This window comes from Uloborus diversus, chromosome 6 (genome assembly GCF_026930045.1).
Source record: "Uloborus diversus isolate 005 chromosome 6, Udiv.v.3.1, whole genome shotgun sequence".
Lineage (NCBI taxonomy): Eukaryota > Metazoa > Arthropoda > Arachnida > Araneae > Uloboridae > Uloborus > Uloborus diversus.
This window is the reverse complement of record NC_072736.1, coordinates 76,134,139-76,156,144: the sequence shown is the minus strand read 5'-3', so window position 1 is coordinate 76,156,144 and position 22,006 is coordinate 76,134,139. Positions and strand designations below refer to the sequence as shown.

Sequence of the window (22,006 nt, the reverse complement as noted above, 5' to 3'; positions counted from 1 at the left end):
TGTTTAAGTTTAATATTTTAAAAAAAATTACTTAAATCGGTGTGCTTTCATTGTTTTACGCTTCTGCCGATGACATCCCAAATGATGAAATGCCATTCACTGATGCCATTCACAGAGCAAAATATTTAATTCGCATCTTTACTCACGTGTATTGGCAACGATATGGTTGATAGCAAGCGTAGAGGGCAATTTTAATTCGATTCTTGATTATCATAACGTAGAAATGCGGAAGAAAGATGCGCCAAATAGCATCGTTTGTGACGTCATCAAGACCACGCCTTGTTTGAAAAATTGGACATTTTAAAAAAGTAATTAAAAAATAACTGTTGGAAAATGGAAGTATTTTCTGGGTCCAGATTATTATTTTTATTTTTTGCTTATTCTGTCAATTTCAGTGATTAAAAGTACTACTTTTGACTGAAGGAAACAACCTCATTATGGTACTTTAAGATTGACTGAGTCCCAAAGGGGGCAAAATGTGGTCTCTGGATATTGCTTTATACAAGAATAGCAGGCAGATAACTGTTCGGTTTTGCTTGCAGTTTTGTCTTAGTTTCGGCCATATTTTCTTCAAGAGCTTTTCTGGTAAATCAGGAAGGTGCCAAAATATTTAAAACATAACTGCGTTTTCTTGAAAGGTTCTTGATTTCTGGACCTTAGCCACGGTGTAGCAATGGTCCAATTAACTTTTCGTCTGCATGTATTTTGATTCAGTATTCAGTGCTACAAGTGTTACAGAAACTCGTTTTATTTAATAATCACAGGAACATGATGAATTTGTGTAGGGCTCAGACAGACTTTACACATTTCCTGTAAAAAAATTGTATTTTGACTGTTTTTGTCAGTTTTTTAGTTTAATATCAGAAGCAGTATACAGACGTAGTTGATGTTGAACAAGTTACCCCCTCATTTTACTTGATTTGAATACTGAGAAGTTTCTCAATCACCTCGGGCTTCTGTGAGCAAAGCATTCTGAAACCGATATTCCTTTTTATGTTGACTTTGAAAGCATTCCAACCTAAAACTCTAGAAGCAGAAAGTTTGGTTCGTCACATTTGAGTTACTTCATTTTGTTTGGTCTATCTAACATACCTATCGTTCAAATTATATGGTAATCACTATTAATATTGACAGCCAAAGCTGCTACGTAAAATACGTAAAGAACTTCCAGATATTACGCTATTTCTTCTGCTCATTTTCGTGCTTACTCGTATAAGGTATAAAAATCATTATTATTTCTCGTTCTGTATTAGTTACTTTCAACATTTTGTTACCATTATATCATCATTACAAATAAATAAATGAACAAATAAGTAAAATAATATAAATAATAAAATGAAATAAAAGAAGTTTGGAATAATAGAAATTACAGGAAAAACTCATAAAATTGTTTAGTTCTTGTATGACAGAAAAAAAAACACTTTACCTGATGCGCTTCACCTCTCCCCCCCCCCTTTAAAAATAGCGTGACAGGTAATTTTAAATTCAAGCTATTTTTTTTTAAAGGCGTGATATCACACTACTTGTTTACCTTCCCTCTCCCTTGTCACAATTTCACGACTCCCCCCAAAACGTGGCATCATTTGTAGACAGCCCCTAATTTGAAAAGTGACACTTTGACCAAGTGTAGAGTATGTCTAATTAATTGAAAAAGAATGTGACATCATTTATGAACACCCCATAACTTATGAAAAGAATAAAGTTGAATAAATGTACTTTTGTACATGAAAAGTATTATTGCAAAAAAGAAAAAAAAAATACAGAAAACTGCATACACGTGTTTCGGGGTTACAAGGAACCCCTTTTTCAATGCAAAATAAGTGAGTTTATGGATGAAAAGACATCCGACAAAATTGCTTTTGTCCTTTGTGTACGTTGTCATTTCTTATCTTTAATGAAAGAATGTTTCTCACAACAACAAAATTATTTCCTTACTAGACTAGAAGCATAAACATCGTAGATTGTGAGAAGATGTTTGAGATAAAAGAAAACATTCTACGGAATGATTTACAAAACATTAAATCCAGAAGAAATGTCAAAAATCTCACAACTTCTCTGTTGCAATGCAGCCTTCTCAGACTCAGCAAAGAAAGCCATAAAAACTAACCTTTGATTACGGTCTTCCGAAAACGATATAATGTATCAGTTCTTCTTGCGCGTTCACTAAAACAACCCTCAAAATACATCGTAGCCTTGCAAATTTAGCCTTGCAGTTTTAACCTCGGTTGTGCGATGTCGAACTTATTTTTTTTTTCTGTATGACACACAGTTATAGTCGTGTTTTCATTCACGACATTGACAGGGCCTGATTAACGCACGGTCCGGCGGGTCCGCGGACCTGGGCACCACAAGTTTAGGGGCATCAAAATAGCCTAGCCCATAAGTTCACTAGCTTACTTCCTTTTTTTTTTTTTTCTTTTCTTTTTTTTTTACTAAGCTCATTTTACTTTTTCTTAACTTTAAGGGAAAGGGGGCTCAAAAAGTTTTTAAAAATCTGCTCAAAACCTCATAAAGTAAAAAACATTTTGCGTAAGGAGGTCGTTTTCCCTTAGCTCTGGAATTTCAAAATAATTACTCGGATGACATAGATGAACATTTTCTAGAAGAATTAACACCCTTTCAAATTTTTGCAAAAGGTAACCCTTGTCCTGGAGAATGTTTAAAAAAATAAGATCACTAAACATTACACATACATTTCCGAATGTGGATTCAGCCCTGCAACTTCTTCTTACCTTGCCTATCAGCAACTGTTTCCAGTGAACGTTATTTTTCATTTTTGAAAAGAATCAAAAATTATTTGAGAAGCTGCGTTTCTCAGGATAATTTACAGGCGTTTTCCTTATGACCATTGAAAATTCTGTGACATCATAGATTTCGATTATTTGATCGACACATTTGCCTCTGTTAAAGCCAGAAAGAAGCCTTTTTAAAGCGTGATGTCAGAATTAGTAAGTTTTTTTTTTTTTTTTTTTTCAGTTTTAAATTGTTTTTTGACTTTTTTTCGCCTTAAGGTAAGGCAATTTTAACTGTGATTAATATGGTGACTATCAAGTGTTTTATTCAAATCCCAGGTTTCCTTTCAAATATAGTAATGTTCCTTTAAAATGTGGTTTCTAGTATAAAACATTGACTTTAAAATTGTGCGGTTTTTCTCATGGGGGGGGGGGGGGGCACCAACATCTACTCAGGACCTAGGCACCAGCTTGGCTTGATCGGGCCCTGGACATTGAAACTGAAAGGCGCATTTGCAAAAATGCGAATGTCCTTTTTATAATTATTTACAGTCGGACCTCCATATCTCGAAGTAGCAAATTGCCGGAAAAAAAAAATTGATATATAGAAATTTTGATGCATGGAAACGATCTTATTTTATCATAAAAGTATCCTAAAACATTAAAATAAAAGCTAATTTTCGTGTATGAAACTCAATTTACAATTTCGAAGGTTAAAAACGCCAATAGTCGGAGTCGGTCATTTTCCCTCAAAGTCGCCACTCTGTCAGTACTTACAGAGTCAGAGTCGAATTGATTTTAGGGAAAAGGTGTCGGAGTCGGAAGTTGAATATTTTAAAATTTCCGGAGTCGGAGCCGGAGTCAGCCATTTTTCCACCGACTCCGCAGTCAAGGAAAACACTATTACATAATTTCAAGCAGCTTTATCACGGAAAAAACGCCCTTTAAGTTGGTGGAAAATGAATTTCAAACTTAGTAAGTACAAAAAGTGTTTTTACTTCATAAACTTTATGATTTCGCATGAAGTCACTAAATCTTTAAAGCAGCAACTTAAATTATAAGTTATGTGAAGTATGTGTTGTTACTTTTGTATATTTGTTACATACACCATACTCGTATGTATTTTAAAAAAGAAATTTTGTCAAATATTTTAGAGGATTTTGATATTTCTTAATATTTTTAGGCGAGTCTTTTTTTTTTTTAAATTAAATTATTCGGTACTCCGATTGAGGAACCGATATATTTGTTGTTACTTTTGGTTCATTTTTCATAGACATATTTTCTTACTGTTAGATGATTTTAGTTATTTTTCCTCCAAAGAATATTACTGATCTTATGAAACATTTCGAATGTACGTGTGTATGTCTTGCAGCGAGCAGACTTGCAACGTTTTTTAAAATGAACGAGTTAAATGAAAGGATCAAAAGAATGAACGAATCTCTAATGAACGGATCATTAAAAAGAACGACATTGCCCACCTCTATTGCCAACCCCATTCACACTTGTTGTGGCTGTATTCCTCCTGCGGCGGGATACAATTGATTTTTAATGGTTTTTACTCCTGGATGTCCAATCCCTTAAGGTTTAGAGGGGTGAGACGGGTCGGAATGGCTTCCCTTGGGTGTCCTGCCGCCAACGGTACCAGCATTGACCTGGTTGACATTGTCAGTCTGCAAGAGATAAGGTTACCGACACAAACATACATACACAGACGCGCACAGATATCAATGAAAATGATAATTTTTGTATATGATTTTTTTAAATATAAATCTTGCACTATTAGTTTATTCTTTTTAAATGAGACGGAATCCAATTTTTCATACTCGGATAATTAACGCATTAATAAAACCCAAACCGATTAAATGATTTAAATAACATGTTCAAAACTAATAAATCAACCGATTAAAGAATTCGAACTTATAGAGTTTGTTCCACTCTCCTTAGCAGTGATTTACAAAATTATCCAACGAGGTAAAATATTTCAATTTGCCACGAACAAGGCCAATGTCTCTTTGGACACTGGATAAGTTATATCTTACGTAAGTGGCGCGGTGCCATTTGAGCCATTTGAGACCATTGCCATTGCTGCCATTTGAGAGACTTCAACGCCTCTTATAGTTACTTGAATTGCGAATGAAATAAAGTTAGTTTGAATGAACCTTCAATCAGTTCAAAATTTTAACTTACTGGTAAATCTGTGCTTTTTACTATTTACCATGAGAAGCTAACCAGCTTTACAGAGGACTGCAATCAAAGCTTCTTCTTGCCTTCGTAAGCAGCACAGAAAAGATTTATATCGCAAAAAAAAAAAAAAAAGAGAAGGCGAACCGAGGCAGCTACTGGAGCAGGTGCATTTGATCTCTCTGCCACTGAGACTTCAAGTTTGAATCATATAAAATATAGTATTAACTAGATGCACCCCGAGAACCAGGTTCCATGGGTGTCCGGGATCATTAACTGACGGGCAAGCGTCCAAAGAGCGCATAGGCTTAGCTTAGCGTTTGCGCACAAACAACTTTTGGGGTAGCCATCTCGTCACTGATTCTCGTACACAAAGCTTAGATTTAAGATTAGCACGTTCAATGGCGGCCAGTGGCTGCCACGGTTGTGTATCTCTGCAGTGGCAGCCATACCACATCTATGATTTGAATTTGATACCACCTGAAGCACATTATTAGTTTTGGTGATTTTATTTTTGTTTATTGAACATACTTACCGCTTTAATTGAACAGTAAAGAATGAAAAAAAATAATTATTAGAGATTATGAATGAATTGTTCTGATGCCTTTTTTCCCCCGCAGAGAGCTTCTCGAAATCAGCGACGGAGTGATACGAATTCCTTGATATCAGCCATTATTACACCGCCTCCTGACTACGCAACAGTGATAAAGAAAGATTCTTTGTGCCCAGCGCCACCTCCATACGAAATTGCTATGGCGGAGCTGCAAACCGATGCGGAACTGCGATCTGATGGCTTTGTATGACGCAGCTCCAAACAGAAATCTTCAAACCAGAATCTATTTTCAGATAGTGCTTCAGCTACATTTGAGTGGAACTTTTCAAATACTGCAAAAGGTCGTCTTAAATTTACAACGCTGTTTTTAACTTTTTTTATCCATAAGATAAAAGAAACATATAATGAACAGAGCCCGGATGAAATATAAATGCATATGTACATATGCAATTACAAATTTTTACCCCCTTTTTTTTTTTTTGACGTAAATGCATATAACTGCCAGGGACGCTCCGAACTTAAATTTTTTTTTTTTTTTGGGGAGGGCAGATATTACCAGTTTGCCGATTAAAACTCCAAATTTTGCCGAATTATGATAAATTTCGTCGAACCGTCGGACAAAATTTGCCGAATTATGATAATTATACCGAATTGTCAAACAAAATTTGCCGAATTACGATAATTGTGCCAAATTGTCAGACAAAATTTTGCCATATTATGATAATTTTTCCGAATTATCAGACAATTGGCCGAATAACGATAATGTCACCGAATCGTCAGACAAAATATGCCGATTAAGATAACAGCGTTTTCACTCACTTATGCAAATATTTTACACAAGAAAAAGATTACAGAAAACTATTTTGTTCTTCATACGTGCAAAAAAAAATTGGGTAACCTGTGAGTTTTCTCTGGTCACCTAATTTTTTGTGCATACTATAAATGCATTACTTTTTGTGCATACTATCTCCAAGAATTAAAATTTATTACCAAAAATGTGAAAAATATAAGAATAGACCATTTGCATTTTTAGTCAGATGTAAAAGATTTTATTTCCGTGAATAAAAAGGTTGTAAAAGGTTACTTTTGAATTTGCTGTTCATTTTTTAGAAATTTTTAATGCATATTTATATTTATAGTTTGATGATTTTATTGTGCATTTAATCCGGGCTCTATAAATGGAACAATTCGCTGCATACTCATTCTCAGTTTCATTTTTGAATCCTTGTAGCTAAAAGATTTGAAGCAGTGGAAGAAATATTTCTGGTTTCCAAATGATTAATTTTTTCAATAGTTCTATATTTTTAGGCATAAGATTTCTCATTCCACTGATTTTATATTTTGATAAAATTATATGCATAGTTGAATCAATTATTTTCTGATGAGAAAATTAAAAGGTATTTTGCCTCAGAATTATTTAGACAAATTAATATTTATAAAAGTTGCCTGGATGCAGTTGCAATAACCTCAAGCATTGTTCAAGCACCGAATAAATTTTGAATAAAAAAAGAAAAACATCTGTCAGCTGAAAATTTATTTGAAAAAATATTGGATTTATTTAACATCACAAGATTTCTGCACAAATTTTGTGTGTGATTACTACAATTTACTTTATCACTTAAAAATTATCAGCGTTCATTTGTGTGTATGTAAACTGAAAAATCTTTAAGGTTTAATGATTTTTATGCAAATTAAGGCAATTTATCGTTTTTAAAGGATGAGTATCGTACTTAATGTAAAATAACAAAAATGTTGTTTACGACATGCATACAGAAAGACTTGTTTATCATTGAGCAACGTACAGTTTTTATATAAAGAAGTAATTAATTTACAAAGATTTCTTGACATGAACCGAAAGCTTAAACGGAATTAAGTTTTTCCCTCACAAAATTATTATTAGTATTCTTTTTTTAGATGTTCTTCAGGCAGGGAGTTATATTTTTAAATTCAAAATTCGTTTTTCAAATCTCAAGCAAGTTATATTATCAACAATTTATGCACTTCTGATATTTTTATACGTATTTAAAAATGTGTTATGTATATATAAAACTTTTACGAAAGCATCTAGATAATGTTTGTAACTGCAATGTTCTATTGATGTTTTATATTAGTGTCCATTACCTACTGGCAGTGCAAATAAAGTTCAATATTAAAAACCAATGCATTATTATTTTACTTAACTTTTGTCTGGAAATGTAGTTGAGGGTAAAGGGGGCACATTTGAACATGGTACATTATATGACCAAAAGTATTGGGACACTTTCAAAAATTCACATTTTTAAGGACTTCTCAAGAAATAAGACTAATTACTTTGTAACTTTTGTCGCATAAAAGGTATGTTTTAGTTGTCATTTTTCATTGAAAGTTATGTCACCATGCATTTAGAGGACCAGCAACAAATTGAGGAAAACAAAAATGTTTTTTGATCATCGCTCATCGTAAATAGCTGAGAATTAGCTGTAAATTTCAGAAATTAGTGACCTTACCGTGTACAATCATTTTACGTACTTTAGAAAAAAATCACTGATATTCATGAAGACATAAGCATTTCTTTTAGAACTACGAATTTTATTTGATGGTTTTTCGCTCATAACACGTAAAATTTTCCATCAAAGCTTACCAAACTTTCAGAAAACTTGACAGCACGCAAGAGAAGTGTAAGATTAAAATTTAAAAGTAAATAATTGAAAATTTGATATAATATGGACGTTTAAAGCAATTAATTTCTCTCTGCGCATGCGCGAAAGATAGCAATTTATAACTTTCATAATCCAAACCCCAACTAGATTCTCCAACTCATAATAAATTTCCAGTTCAATATCTTAAAAATTCAAAAAGTTATCAGCGATATAATGAGCCGAATTTGAATAGATCTTGGATAGGCAACGACTCGTTAGGGGTCGTTCGCAAGTTTGCAACATTTGCTTGCAATCGCTCAGTGATTCGTGATAAAAACAGATTGTTTGCGAACGACCCTTCCCTTCACGATTCGTAATCCTTTTGAATTTTTAAGATATTGAACTGAAATTTCATTATGAGTTGGAGAATCTAGTTGGGGTTTATATTATAAAAGTAGAAAATTGCTATCTTTCGCGCATGCACAGAGAAAAATTAATTGCTTTAAACACGTTCATCTTTAATTAAATTTTCAACATTTTAATTTCAAATTTTAATATAATACTTCTCTGGTGTGTTGTCAAGTTTTCTGAAAGTTTGGTAAGCTTTAATGGAAAACTTCACACGTTATGAGGCAAACACCTTCAAATAAAATTCGTAGCTTTGAAAGAAATGCTATATCTTCATCAATATCAGGCATATTATCTCAAACGTACGTAACATAATTGTACATAGTAAGGTTCCTAATTTCTGAAATTTACAGCTAATTCTATTTACGATTACCAGTGGTGGCGATTCGGAGGAAGGGGGAGCAAGGGGGGGGGGGGGGGCGGGGGCTGCCTCTGCACTTTTTTCATCCTCAAAGATTTCTTCAATATATTAAGATTTTAATTTCAAACCATTCTGCTGAGGTTTCCCGACGGTCACCAAATATTGCATAAAACTTCAGTTCTCCGAGTGCACTCCTTCCTTCCTTTAAATTCAAAGATGACCTAAATTTGCATTTTAAAGACTCCAGTTTGAGGAAAAAAATCAGGAAAATAATTCCCATAAATAGCGTAAAACTGCATTTTTAAGACTCCAACTTGGAAAATAAAAAAAAAACGGAGATTTGGTTCTGAATTCCCCAAAGGAAGTTTAAAACTTTCTGAGGATTTCATCAGTTCAAAGAAAAGAAAAAAAAATATTAGGAGTACCTCCGAACCCTTTTGTTCCTCCTTAGGTCAGAAGAAGAGAAGTCTGAAATAGTGTTTTAAAAGACGCTTAAAAAACGTTTTAAACTTTGAAAAACTACTGGGAGCGAACCCCAAACCCCTTGCTCTAAGTTTGCTAAAGATGGCTTTAATTTGTTTCTTTAAGACATCAGTTTAAGACTTTTTTTCCGGAAAAAGCTTTCCTCACCCGTACGTTAAAAACAGTCCAAACTTCTTCGTTTTTATTAGTATCATTAGTAATTAGACTTTATTTAAAAGATAGTTAAGGGGACTACCCTCGAAACTCCCTTTTGTTCTCCAAACGTTAACAAAACTCTACAAAAAGGCGTTATTAAAACTACAATTCCAAAACATTTACGCGAGAGAACATCAGAAGTCCCTCCCCCCCCCCCCTCCCACAGTCACTCAAGATAGCCTAAAATAGTCTTCAACTTCCTAAAAAACATTTGCCCCCGCACTTTTAAGCCCCACTCGCCGGCTCTGACGATTACCGATGATCAAAAAACTTTTTATTTTCTTAAATTTGTTGCTGGTCCCTTAAACGCATGTGTGATATAACTTTCAGTGGAAAATGACAGCTAGAACATTCCTTTTATGTGACAAAAGTTATAAAGCAATTGGCCTTTTATTTCTCAAGAAATCCTTTAAAATGCGAATTTTTGAAAGTGTCCCAATACTTTTGGTCATATAGTGTATATTTTACTATAATAATGTAAAGCAAAGAATTTTTTTTTTTTTTGGGGGGGGGGGGGGAGCTCAATTGATGGGGGGGGTAGTACCAATCCTTCTACTTGGTAAAAATTTTAGAGCAATGTGCCATTTCGTGTTTCTGTGGTGACAACTTCTTTTGTTTTAGCAGGTGGTGTATGTAATTTCATCACTGTCTTCTCCTCGTTTTAGATAACACAATTTAGATAAGCTAAACTCAATTATTTCAAAACCCTGTATGAACATTTCGGTAAATTTGTGACAATGTTTGACCGTTTTTTAATTACGTTATGAATTCTTTATTTTTGCAAGTTAGGACCTAAAGAGATGATAGCTGTCTTGTGATCACAACATCTGGGCCACATGTCATCAGTTCATCTATCCTCTCCATAATATTAAAATTAGAGTATAATATTATTAGTTTTAAAAAAAAATGTTAAAATTTTTCTCTAATAAGTTTAAAAATTAATCGTTATTTTTTTAAACTTAATTATCTTATTTTTATTTGTTCATTATTATTATTATTATTATTATTATTATTATTTTTTTTTTTTTGTCACAAGTATTTTGTCAACAATTTAATTTTATCGAACAGTTCAGGAAATAAAAAGACACATAATAATTTAATTTAATAGTTTAAAATCATTTTCAAATACATTATTATACTTTGTATGAATCTTAGAAGCAATATATGATATAAAAAAAACTTTACATAATAAAATATTCTTTGAGTCTTAGACGTTTTTTCTTGTCTGTTCAGTGATCAGACCATGCTCCGAAACTTTAAAATTTGACAGTGAGCAAATATTTTCTTATTGATACATTAATGCACAATTTAAACTGGCACAGAATGGGATTGTTTCCATAAGTCAAAAGTACTACTTTTAGTCACTGAAATTGATATATGAGCAAAAAAAAAAAAAAAAAAAAAAAAAAAAAAAAAATAGAGCGAAAAAAATCCTTTATTTTCAAAGCGTTTAATTTTCAATTATTTTTTTTTAAATGTCTGATTTTTCAAATAAGGCGTGGTCTTTATGACGTCACAAGTGATGAACTTTGGCTCGCAATCCACTGGCGCGCTGAATGTTTACGCTTGCTGTTTACCGCGATTCCAGGTATCCAGGCATGATAATTCTGAAGCGAATTAAAGATTGCGCTCTACGCTTGCTATCAGCCATATCGTTGCCAGTACATGTAAATAAAGAAGCGAATTTAATATTGTGCTCTGCGCTAATGGCATCAGTGAATGGCTTTTCATCACTTGTAATGCCATGTACGGAAGCGTAAAAAGGGAAATTGAATCTGCGCACCGATTAAAATATTTTTTAAAACTATTAAATTTTGTCAAATTATTTACAAAATGGTCAAATCCTTTGTTTTTTAAGCATGCTCTTTCAGAAAAAAATTCCTTTAACATTTCGGAAACGACCCTATTTGTTGCAAGCCCATTGATTTCAATGTTATTAGTATATACGTGTATGTTTCGCATTAAAAAGCTTTCTTTGAAACATGATGATAGTCTTGTTTATTACTTTCTTCTATATCTAATATGTAGAAGAAAGTATTGGTTACGTGCAAATTTTCAATTTTCGATAGTGCAGTTTAATTCTCAGCACACCTCAAAACGTTCAAAACGGTGACTGATTCGAACGTTTTGAGGTGTGCTGAGACCATTTCGACCATTTTTGAAAAAAATGTCTGTGTGTGTGTGTGTGTGACCAGTTTTTTTTGTGGTCGCTCTACAGCAAAAACTACCGCATGAAATCGAACGAAATTTAGTACACGTATGTGCCTCTAAGTGAAAGTGTGCGCATTGGTTTTTGGCACGAATTCCACCAAGGGGGGGCGGGTAGAGCAATGGAACGTTTCATGAGTTATGCGTGCCTGCTATTCCTCATGAATTAACTGGCAAGAATCAAACAAAATGTTGTCCATATGTTGCCCTTAACATGTACAGGTGCTGATTCAATTTTGGTTTCGATAGCTCAAACATGAGGGTTGAGCTATAGAAAAAAATATAAATAAATAAAATAAAATAAAATAAATAAAAAAATAAATAAATGATATAACTAAACAAATAAGTAAAGTAAAATAAATGAAAAAATCTCCAAACAGACTTTAACATTAAAACAAATGAAAACAAAAAAGTAATTAAAGAGACAAAAAATGAATTCGTAGAAAAATTCAAGCAGTTAAAACGCTGACAACAATCAAGAAGGTACTAGAAAGAAAACCTGTAGTTCACAAAAACATGGGTCAAACTCGTTAGAAATACGGAGCGAAAGCTGAATCATTATCAAATTATGTCAATTCCGTATAAAAACCAGTTCTACAGGGGAGAACAGTTTAAACTTGGATTTAAATTAAAAAGTTTCTTGAAAATGGCGGAGGGGGGCAATGCAAAGTTATAGGGAACCTGTTTCCTTGCTATCATAATTTACAGATAAAATGAGTTTCCAAATATCAGGACTAAAAAACGCGCATAGTTACTCAAAAATGTAAGTTATAAACCTTTGAAAAAATAAGCAATAAAAACATTTAAACAAATGTAATCAAAATTAAAGTAGAATATTAAAGCAATAAAAGGAAAACAACAATCACTTGCTTAAAAAATTCATTTTCAAGGGGGAGGGGTGGGTAATCCAGTAGGTGGTTAGGAAAATTGCTAACTTTTTGCAATGGGAACGCAATATTTATAGATCCGGACCTGAAACCATCTATTCTAGAACTAACTTAAACGGAAATCTTTTCATTATAAAGAAATAACATAATCAGTAGAACAAATCAGTGCATGTGCATGCACATTCTAATTAATAAGCTTTAAATTTTTGTTATAATAATCATAACAAAAAAATGAAAAGAATTATAGCTGCATTATTCAGCTATAATTCTTTACAAGAATTGAAACAAACGAATTAAAAAAGGGTGGGGAGGGGGAGGCCTATTGACTGAAGCTTAAACAGCAAAATAGCTCGCGAGAAAAGTACCAGGAAAAGAAAAATTTAAGACCCAACCCAAATTTTGCAAATTAGAGTAGTAATCGTTTTGCAGATATACAGGTTGTCCGAAAAGTCGTTGACACATTTAAAAAAAATCATAGAAAACCAACAAATTGTTGTATGATTTTGCGGTTTGCAAACGAATTAAAAGAGAACTAGTTGACCCGTGCGGATCTCCGCACTCTGATTCGAATCGTTTCATGTGGCATTTCTCTCTTTAAAAATTAACATAGAAGAACATATAACAAAGAAGAATATTATGAAGAAGAATCGAAAAAAGTAAGTGGATTCAAGTAAACGGAAAAAAATAAAAGCACAAAAGGAGGCATGTAATTTAAAGACATCAGCGACAAAACCTCGTTAAATACAACGTTGTGGTTGTACATATTTTCAATGCAAACATGAATATCAGTAAAAGTGTGTCTGAGTGACTCGTAAAAAAGCAGTAGTTGTGCATGTGAAAAAATGGGTTGTGGCTAATACAATCCTACCTATGTGAGCCTGTGACGGAAAAAAAAGAGGCATAAAAGAGACATGTATTGGTACGGATTCGAACTGGCGCCATTCTGATTGTCAGCTTGACACTCCACCTAACCAAGCAACTTCACCTTAGTTTCGAGTGCCGTTCATTGAAGCAATGTGTAATAAAAAACAGCCAAAAGGTTTTTTGCCAAAAAAAAAAAAGACCATGCGTCTATGTTTTATCATTAGCCAGCTGATACACTTTAAAATTATTTGTAAAACATGGAATTTGATTAAGGAATGAGGAAGATCTCGTGTAGGGATTGAAACAAACATTCTAGAGAAATAATATATTAGATTGAAAATAAATGTTTTTATTTTTGAAAGTTGATACAGTTTCCCATAGCAGGTTACTTTAGCTGTTATGGCTTGAATGCCAGCACATGTTTTTCTTTTAATCGAATACTTAAAGTTCGAAACCAAAACCAGTTGAACTGAATCCGTTTTTTAAGTGTAATTTTTCGAACGTAGAAAAATTGCATTTTTTTTTTACGAAAGCAGAGGATAAGAAAAGGATTTCTTATTTTTGAAGTTGATAATAAATTTAATGTTTTACATCGTATTCGAATAAATAGTTATGAAGGTTTACTGGATGAGACTCGTAATTTCAATTTGGCATAGTAGTTTTTTATTTATACAAAAGGTCGAACACTGCTAACAGCAAAATCAACATTTCAGCATACAATGAACAAATTTTCTGCGCAAAAAGGATTCCCTTGAGGTCTGAATTTTTTAATCTCATATTTTTTATGCTTACATTATGCTTAGTAACTGAACGGAGTTAAAGCTTTCAAAAAAAGACCCTTTGATTAATAGTCAATTTATTTGAATAATAACTGTAGCCTGCATAAAAGAGTTGAAATTCTAAGGAGCATTCCCGTTGCGTTTATGTTATTGCCTTACGAGTGTTATCTGTTGTAATGAGTATTGGGAGGTTCTGAAAAGTTGAGCTCCAACTCTAACAATGTTTACCTCTGTTTCGGTAATTGGTGCTAATTTGAGTTGAGAAACTTTCTTAGTAATTTTTCAAAAATATTCCAACTAAAATCCAAGCCAATAACACGTCTGTTTTTCACTAAACTCCCTTAAAACAGGTAAACAAAGTCAAGGTCACAGCTCAACTAACCAGAGTTGCGCTATAAATGTAATGCGTAATATTAATCTGTAATGCGTAATATTAATCGAAATTAGCTATAATGGCGAACCCGAAGTTTAGCTAATTTATAGCCGAAAACTCTACCAAAAAAAAAAAAAAACTTATCAATGAAACCGAGCACTTAAGCCCAGTGCTTTTGAGTTTTATTTAAAACACACACACACACACACAGGTTAATTTTAATTTTTTTCCTTGCCGAAAGTGACACAAAAAATTGGAAAATTTTATGAGAACTTTGCTTTAAAAAAAATTTGCATAAGAACCACAGTCTGTATCAAGGTTTTGCAACAGCAAGGGGCGCTTCTGAAAACTTGATTTTTAGACCGTAAGTCTATTTTCTTCATTAGCCGTCATAATGACTTTTAAAATGGGAGGAGGGGGGATTTTTTAAGAAATAAGAAAAATCTCGCATACTGACAGAAAAATAATCCACAGAAATAATATATAAGATAAGATATTGAAGAGAAGCGTTTTTATTTTTGAAAATTTTTACAATTTGTTATCGCAGGTTGCTTGAACCGTTATAGCTTAGATGGCAGCACGTGTTCATCATTTATCAGCAGGGTTGAAATACAAAACTATTTGAACTAAGTTCTTTTTTTCAGCGTAGCTTTTCGAATGTAGTAAAAATGAGATAGGCTATTTGTTTTTTTGCAAAAAGAAGAAAAATTTATATATCACCCTTCAAATTGAGGTAGTAATTTTTTATTTGTACAAAGAGTTAAAAACTCATTAGAATAATCCATATTTCAATATACGATTTATTATTATTTTTTCTGAACAAATGACAATTCCATTGTACACTGAAATCTTAAACCTGATACTTATATTTTCGCTTACATAATGCTTTAATTTTCTTACCGGTGCCAAGCTTCTATTAAGTGTTCATGTAAAGCGCGATATTTTTCTAATTTTTTGATGCAGATTGTCCGGACGTGGGCCCGAACACGCATTCTCCTGGCTACCAGTCGAACGCTCTGCCGATCAAGCTATTCAGCTCTGTCGGTAACAGTGCAAGTTAAAGTTATAAATTTAACCGAAAACCTCATTCTGGTTCTTTAAAACAGGTTTTTTTGCCCGAAAAAACAATTTTTAGACCGTGGGTCTATTTTTCGTTAGTAGCCTGCACGATAAGCTTTGAAATAAGGTGTAAATCAAAGAAAATGATCAAGAATTGAGGAATATCTCGCGTAGAAACCAAAAACAGGCTACAGAAATAATATATAAGGATAAAAACGATTTAAAAGCTCTTTTAAATCATTATTGTTGACATGGGAACATGTAAAAAAGAATGAAAAGTACTACACGAAGAATTACAAGCATAGCATATACTGACAACTTTGGCTGCAAAATGCCTTTTTTCTTCATCTTTTTTCCCCTTTTCATTTTTTTTTTCGATGTCATAAAAACTCTTGAACCTGTGAAGTAGGTGCAAACCGCAAATTCATACGACAATTTGTTGGTTTTCTATGAATTTTTTAAATGTGTCAAAGACTTTTCGGACATCCTGTATAATGTGTTCCATTTGGCTATGTTCGCCGCATAGCAAGTTTATGAGTGGAACGTAATCGCAATACACAATAACTTGGAATGCATAAACGTGCCCGAAATTAACGTCATAAAAATAATACATCAAGAAGTCATGTTAAAGTTAAAGAAAAGTTTTCATTCAATTAGAGATGAAACTCTTTGTAAAAGTTCCTTCATTTTCTTTTTACTGCTAGCACACTACATTCGCAGTAAAAACCGTTCTACAGTGAAAGCGTGCAATTTATGAGAAGAAAAAACGAAAAGAAGGAATACTATTATGAGGAGGGGAAAAAAACGTTGTGATGGATTTTGAAAAGGAATAAATAAGTAAAGTTCACTTGTTTAATTTTAGAAAAATATGTATTGCTTAAAAACATAGGATTTAACCATCTTTTAAATAATTTGGCAAATTTTATTATTTTTAACAATTATTTTAATCGGTACGCAGACTGAAACTCATTTTTTACGCTTCTGCACATGACATCACAAGTGATGAAATGCCATTCACTGATGCCATTAGCGCACAGCGCAAATTATTATAACCTGGCAACGCTGTTGACGTCGCCTGCCTTGCCTGGTGGTCAGAGAAGTCTGACTGCGGCTGGAAGGTCCGGGTTCGAATCCCGGCTCGGGCATGGACGTACTTTCTCTCCCCCGCCTTGTCCTTTCTTTGTGTGAATGTGTTGTTATACTGTGAATGGTTGCCTAGCTTATAAACCGGTCCTTATGGCATGTGTGTACTGTAGAAGTCAGACTTCCCATCAACGGTACAGGTGGAAAAACAATGAAGTAACGCACCCCAAATTGCCAGCCTAGCTGGCACACGACAACAAGAACAACAACGCGGTTGACAGCAAAGCGTAAACGTTTAGTGCGGACTGGACATTAAAAAAAAAATTGAATCTAGACTAATAATATAAAGCGGTAGAGTTTATTTGTTTGAAGCGCTAATCTCAGGAGCTATTAGTTCGAATTGAAAAATTCTTTTTGTGTTGAATCGTCCATTTATTGAGGAAGGCTATAGGCTATACAACATCACGCTAAGACTAATAGGAGTGGAGCAACAATAAAAAATATTATGAAAACGGGAAAATTTATATCTATACTAATAACATAAAGCGGTAGAGTTTGTTTCTTTGAACGCGCTAATCTCAGGAACTACTGGTTCGAATTGAAAAATTGTTTTTGTTTTGAATAGCCCATTTATTGAGGGAGGCTATAGGCTATATAGCATCACGCTAAGACTAATGGGAGCAAAGCAGCAATAAAAAATATTATGAAAACGGGGAAATTTATATCATAATATAAAATGATTGGAACGTAAAGTACGTAGCCATGGTGGCTCGACCTGAAAGTGCGACCTTCGTGATCCAGTGAGAGTAGGTTCGAGTCAGTCATGAAGCAAATCTCGAGGGTACTTTTCGGAGAACATCCTAAAAAATGGTTTGTAAAAAAATTAAAGACGTATAATTGCCTTATTTTTCTTACTTAAAAAAGCTGAACAGTTCGTTTGTTTGAACGCGCTCATATAAGGAACTACTGGTTCGAATTAAAAAATTCTTTTTGTGTTGAATAGTCCATTTATTGAGGAAAGCTATAAGTATGACGCTATGGGGGGGGGGGGGGGGACTAATAGCAGTGGAGCAGCAATAAAAAATGTTATGAAAGCGGGAAAATTTATTTCTATTCTAATATTATAAAGCTGAAGAGTTTGTCTGTTTGAACGCACTAATTTCGGGAACTACTGGTACGAATGGGGAAAAAAAAAATTCTGTTGAATAGTCCATTTATTGAAAAAGGCTATAAGCTATTTTTTTAAAACCAGATTGATGGAAATATTTGTTATTGCAAATTAAATGTTTAATTGATTGTTTAGTTCTATGAATTCGTAATAGATGGTGGGGTAAGTTAACTCTTCGAGAGGGCGCTGACTGACAGTGTCAATAGCTGCGAGGAACCCTGCCCATGCTACGCTGTTGTGTCAGGGAACAGATTTTTGAATGCAGTTTTTTTTTTTTTCGATGTTCAGGTACATAATTTGTTTTTGTAGTACTTTTCTATTGGGTTTTGTTTTCCTTATTTCTTCAACGTTTGTTTTTGCTCTTATAGTTGAAAATAGTTACATATCTAAGTAAATAATCTGATTTATCGTATTATTCAATTGTGACTGCTCTTTATAACGTTTTTATTATAGCACAGTTCTTTTGGCGATACACTTTAAATTGCAGGGGAAAAAGCCGCTTCACTCGCTAAAGGGCAGGGTTATGGTAGCGCGGTTGCTTGGCGTGTAAAGCGATGAACTATGTAGTGGAAGGATTATTTTAAGTTTTAAAGCTACTGTTAATCTTTTTATGTGTTTTGGAGAAATTCCAGAGAGAGTTTAATAAGTCTTTTGAAAAGGTGTGTAAGCATTTTAGTTGAAGAAAAAGGATCACTTATCTTCAGAAGGGGGTGGGGGCGTGGATTTTTTTTTTTTTTTTTTGTTCAACGGGCTTCCTTTAACTTCTTAGCACGGCCATCGCCGTGCGGGTACTGCTAGTAAAAAATAACTGTTGTAAAATAAAAGTTTTTTTTTTTTTTTTCTGGCTGCATGTTTTTTTTTTTTTTTGCTTAATCTATCAATTTTAATTACTAAAAGTAGTACTTTTGACTGAAGGAAAAAACCCCATTGCGATTTCCCGTTTATTAGTTTACTGTATGTAAAATCCTATTCCGCATCCAGCCATAAGAACGTAATCCTAAAAAAGAAGAAAAAAAAATCCTTTGTCATAATTTACCAGTGTTAAGAGAGCACAAGTCCAATCCTTTGTAAGCACCAAGCGACCGTTTTCCCCATCTCGTGCAAAATAGCGACTGCGTGACTGACATCAGTCTGACTCTGGTGTACAGAATCTACAAAGAGTGCAAACGAATGCTTGTGACAAAATTTAAAATTTGAAGATAACCAGTACAAATGGTGGATGAACCTCTCCTCTGTCTTGGGGCAAGACAAGAGATAGTATTAGTAGCTCTGGTAGGTGCTGCTATACAGTATGAGTCATAAAATATTTTTAATGAAAGCCTACCTAGGACCCTTTCTTTAAACGCATTTTACTCAAAACTTGAAACTGTCCTTTGCTTTCACTGCCAAAGTGTTTTTTTTTTTTTTTTTTTTCCCAGAAAGAGCATGCTTTAAAATTTAGGATCTGACCATTTTGTAAATAGATTGACAAAGTTTAATATTTAAAATATATATTTTAATCGTTGCGCAGATTCAATTTCATTTTTTACGCTTCTGCACATGACATCATAAATGATGAAATGCCATTCACTAATGCCATTAGCGCAGAGCGTAATATTTAATTCACATCTTTACTTGCATGTACTGGCAACGACATAGTTGACAGTAAACGTAGAGCGCAATATTTCATTCCCTTCTGAATTATCATAACCTGGAAACGAGGTAGACAACAAGCCTAAACATTCAGCGCCCCAGTGAAATACAAGGCAAAACTCATCACTTGTGACGTCAAAAAGACCACGCCTTGTTTAAAAAAATCGGTCATTTTAAAAAATTAATTAAAAAATAACTTTAGGGAAAATGAAAGTTTTTTCTGGATCCATGTTATTTTTATTTTTTTATCTTTATTTATTTATTTATTTATTTTTATTTTTTTTTGCTCATTCTATCAACTTCAGTGACTAAAAGTAGTACTTTTGACTGATGGAAACAATCCCATTAAACCAAAAAAGCAAAAAGTGAGGAGTGGTAGGAAACTCACTCGAATGAGCGTAATGACTCAGAGGAAATTATTCAAACAGTTGATTTGCAGATTAAAAAATTAACAGGATCAATAAGCGGTTGTAAATAAATAAAAATAGCAACTATTGCAAAATTGTTGATGCACAAAAATACAAGTTTAGTACTCAATAAAGATTCAGTCTTAAGATGCTAAATAACAAGGATTCAGTTACATAAGTTTAAATAACAAAACTAGAAATTCAATTTCAAAACACAGGTTTAATCAAAATAACACAAATTTTGGAAGAAATAAGAGATTTTATTTGGAATTTTGGAGCGTAATTGTTTTTTTGTTTTTTTTAATCAAAGCATTTTTTAAAGCAAAAAAAGGGAATAATGAAACAACTGAAAGAAGTCAGTTTATTTATTCTGTAAGGAAAAGTGCTGTCTTAAGTGAACCATGCTTATAGCGTTCGGTACTAATTTCAGTTGCTGTTTTAATTTTCCCATTTTTTATCAATATATTTTCCCTTATAGGTCTAAATCATGCAGTTTATGACATTTACAATAATTCATTAGCATTGCATTACTTCATTTTATAATATTGTCATTATAAGGAAAGGTTCTAAGTATTAAAAGACTGAAAAAGAACACGTTTTACAAAACTATGAAAAATAAAAATCTATTGATTTCTATATGTAAATAAGTATAAATATTATAAATATTATTTACGGTAACCTTATTACGGTTTAACTCATCCTGGATGTAGTTAAAAATCATCGCAGAAACTCAGAGTATCTCAGAAATTAGACAAACCTTAAACTTCCTTTTCAATTTCTAGGGAGCTCCGCCCTCTGCTCGTTGTCGCTCACCAACCCCCGAAGATTGCTTCGCTATCTTATTTGATTTGTAAAGATTTAAATCGTTCATAAGAAAAAATCAGATTAACAAACGCGTTATACGAGTTCCGTTTCGAGCAAAATGAAAATCTACCTTTTCCTCCCGTAGAAATATAGAATTTAAGTAAAGAGCTCATAAAAAGAGCACAATCTTTCTCCCACGCGGAGACAAAAAGAAATGAAAAAAAAAAAAAAATAATAATTTAAACTTTTACATCTTAAATTCAAATTACGTTTTTGTGTGTGTGGGGGGAGGGGGGGAGTATGTTTGTTCGTGTGTGGGAAGTATGTGTATGTGTGTGTAGGCATGTGTGTGTGTGAGTGGATAGTTGTGTGTATGTGTTTGTGTGTGCATGTGTTTGTGTCTGTGTATGTGTATCTGTGTATGTGTAGGTGTCTGTATGTATGCGTGTGTGTATATGTGTTTGTGAGTGTAGATGTTTGTATATGTGTGTGTGTGCAGGTGTATGTGTAAGTGTAGACAAGTAAGTGACGCAACCTGGAGACGGTTTTCGCTAGAGGAGCAGCATCGTGAGGCCTGTTGACGGTTGACGGTGGTGCTGCAGAGGGAGGCGGTGGGAAAATAAAATCATCGGACATCAAAACAGTCAAGTGAGAACAATAAGCAATCGTGAATGCTCAAAAAACGCTTTGACGAACACCCCTTTCCCGGGTTCCAAACTAACTTGTGCAAACTTGCACAGCTTTAGGTTCTAAGGGGCTCCTGAACATTGCTAAACGATAGTTTTGTACGTTTGGGAAGTCGTTTTCAAGTTCGTGGTCTTTAGTAATATATTTTGGTGAATGAATGGCTAATGTCGTCGTCACAGGGTAGTCCTCCAACTGAATCAATACCTCTAGTGCTGCGAGACCAGGAATTGCTCGATTTCTGGTCTGGGGAGAAAAAAAAAGAGCTGTCATCAGGGCCCTATCCAACCGGTTAATCTATAAATAGTGCTAGACACGGGGGACCCTGGAGTGTGGACACCACACTAGTTACCCCCTACTTACCTTAAGTGACGAAATATAATTTAAATCTGCATTTTTGGGCGCTATATTTCGAAATGTAATGGAAGAGACCGTATCTGTGCCTGAAAATAATTTTGACACCTACTTCAATGATGACCCCCTCCGAAACCAGAAGCTGGATCCGCCGTTGACAAAGGGACTCCAAA

The 22,006-nt window shown here is 33.6% G+C and overlaps 1 protein-coding gene across 1 annotated transcript in view; it reads left to right on the top strand.

The window, feature by feature from the left end:
• The window catches only part of LOC129224147 (uncharacterized), a 36,995-nt gene extending 29,374 nt beyond the window's left edge, over window positions 1-7,621 (top strand). The window contains exon 4 of the mRNA XM_054858562.1: window positions 5,534-7,621. Within this exon, the coding sequence (XP_054714537.1) occupies window positions 5,534-5,716 (183 nt within the window). The 3' untranslated portion in view covers window positions 5,717-7,621. The remainder of the gene's footprint in view (window positions 1-5,533) is intronic.
• Window positions 7,622-22,006: the final 14,385 nt, after the last annotated feature.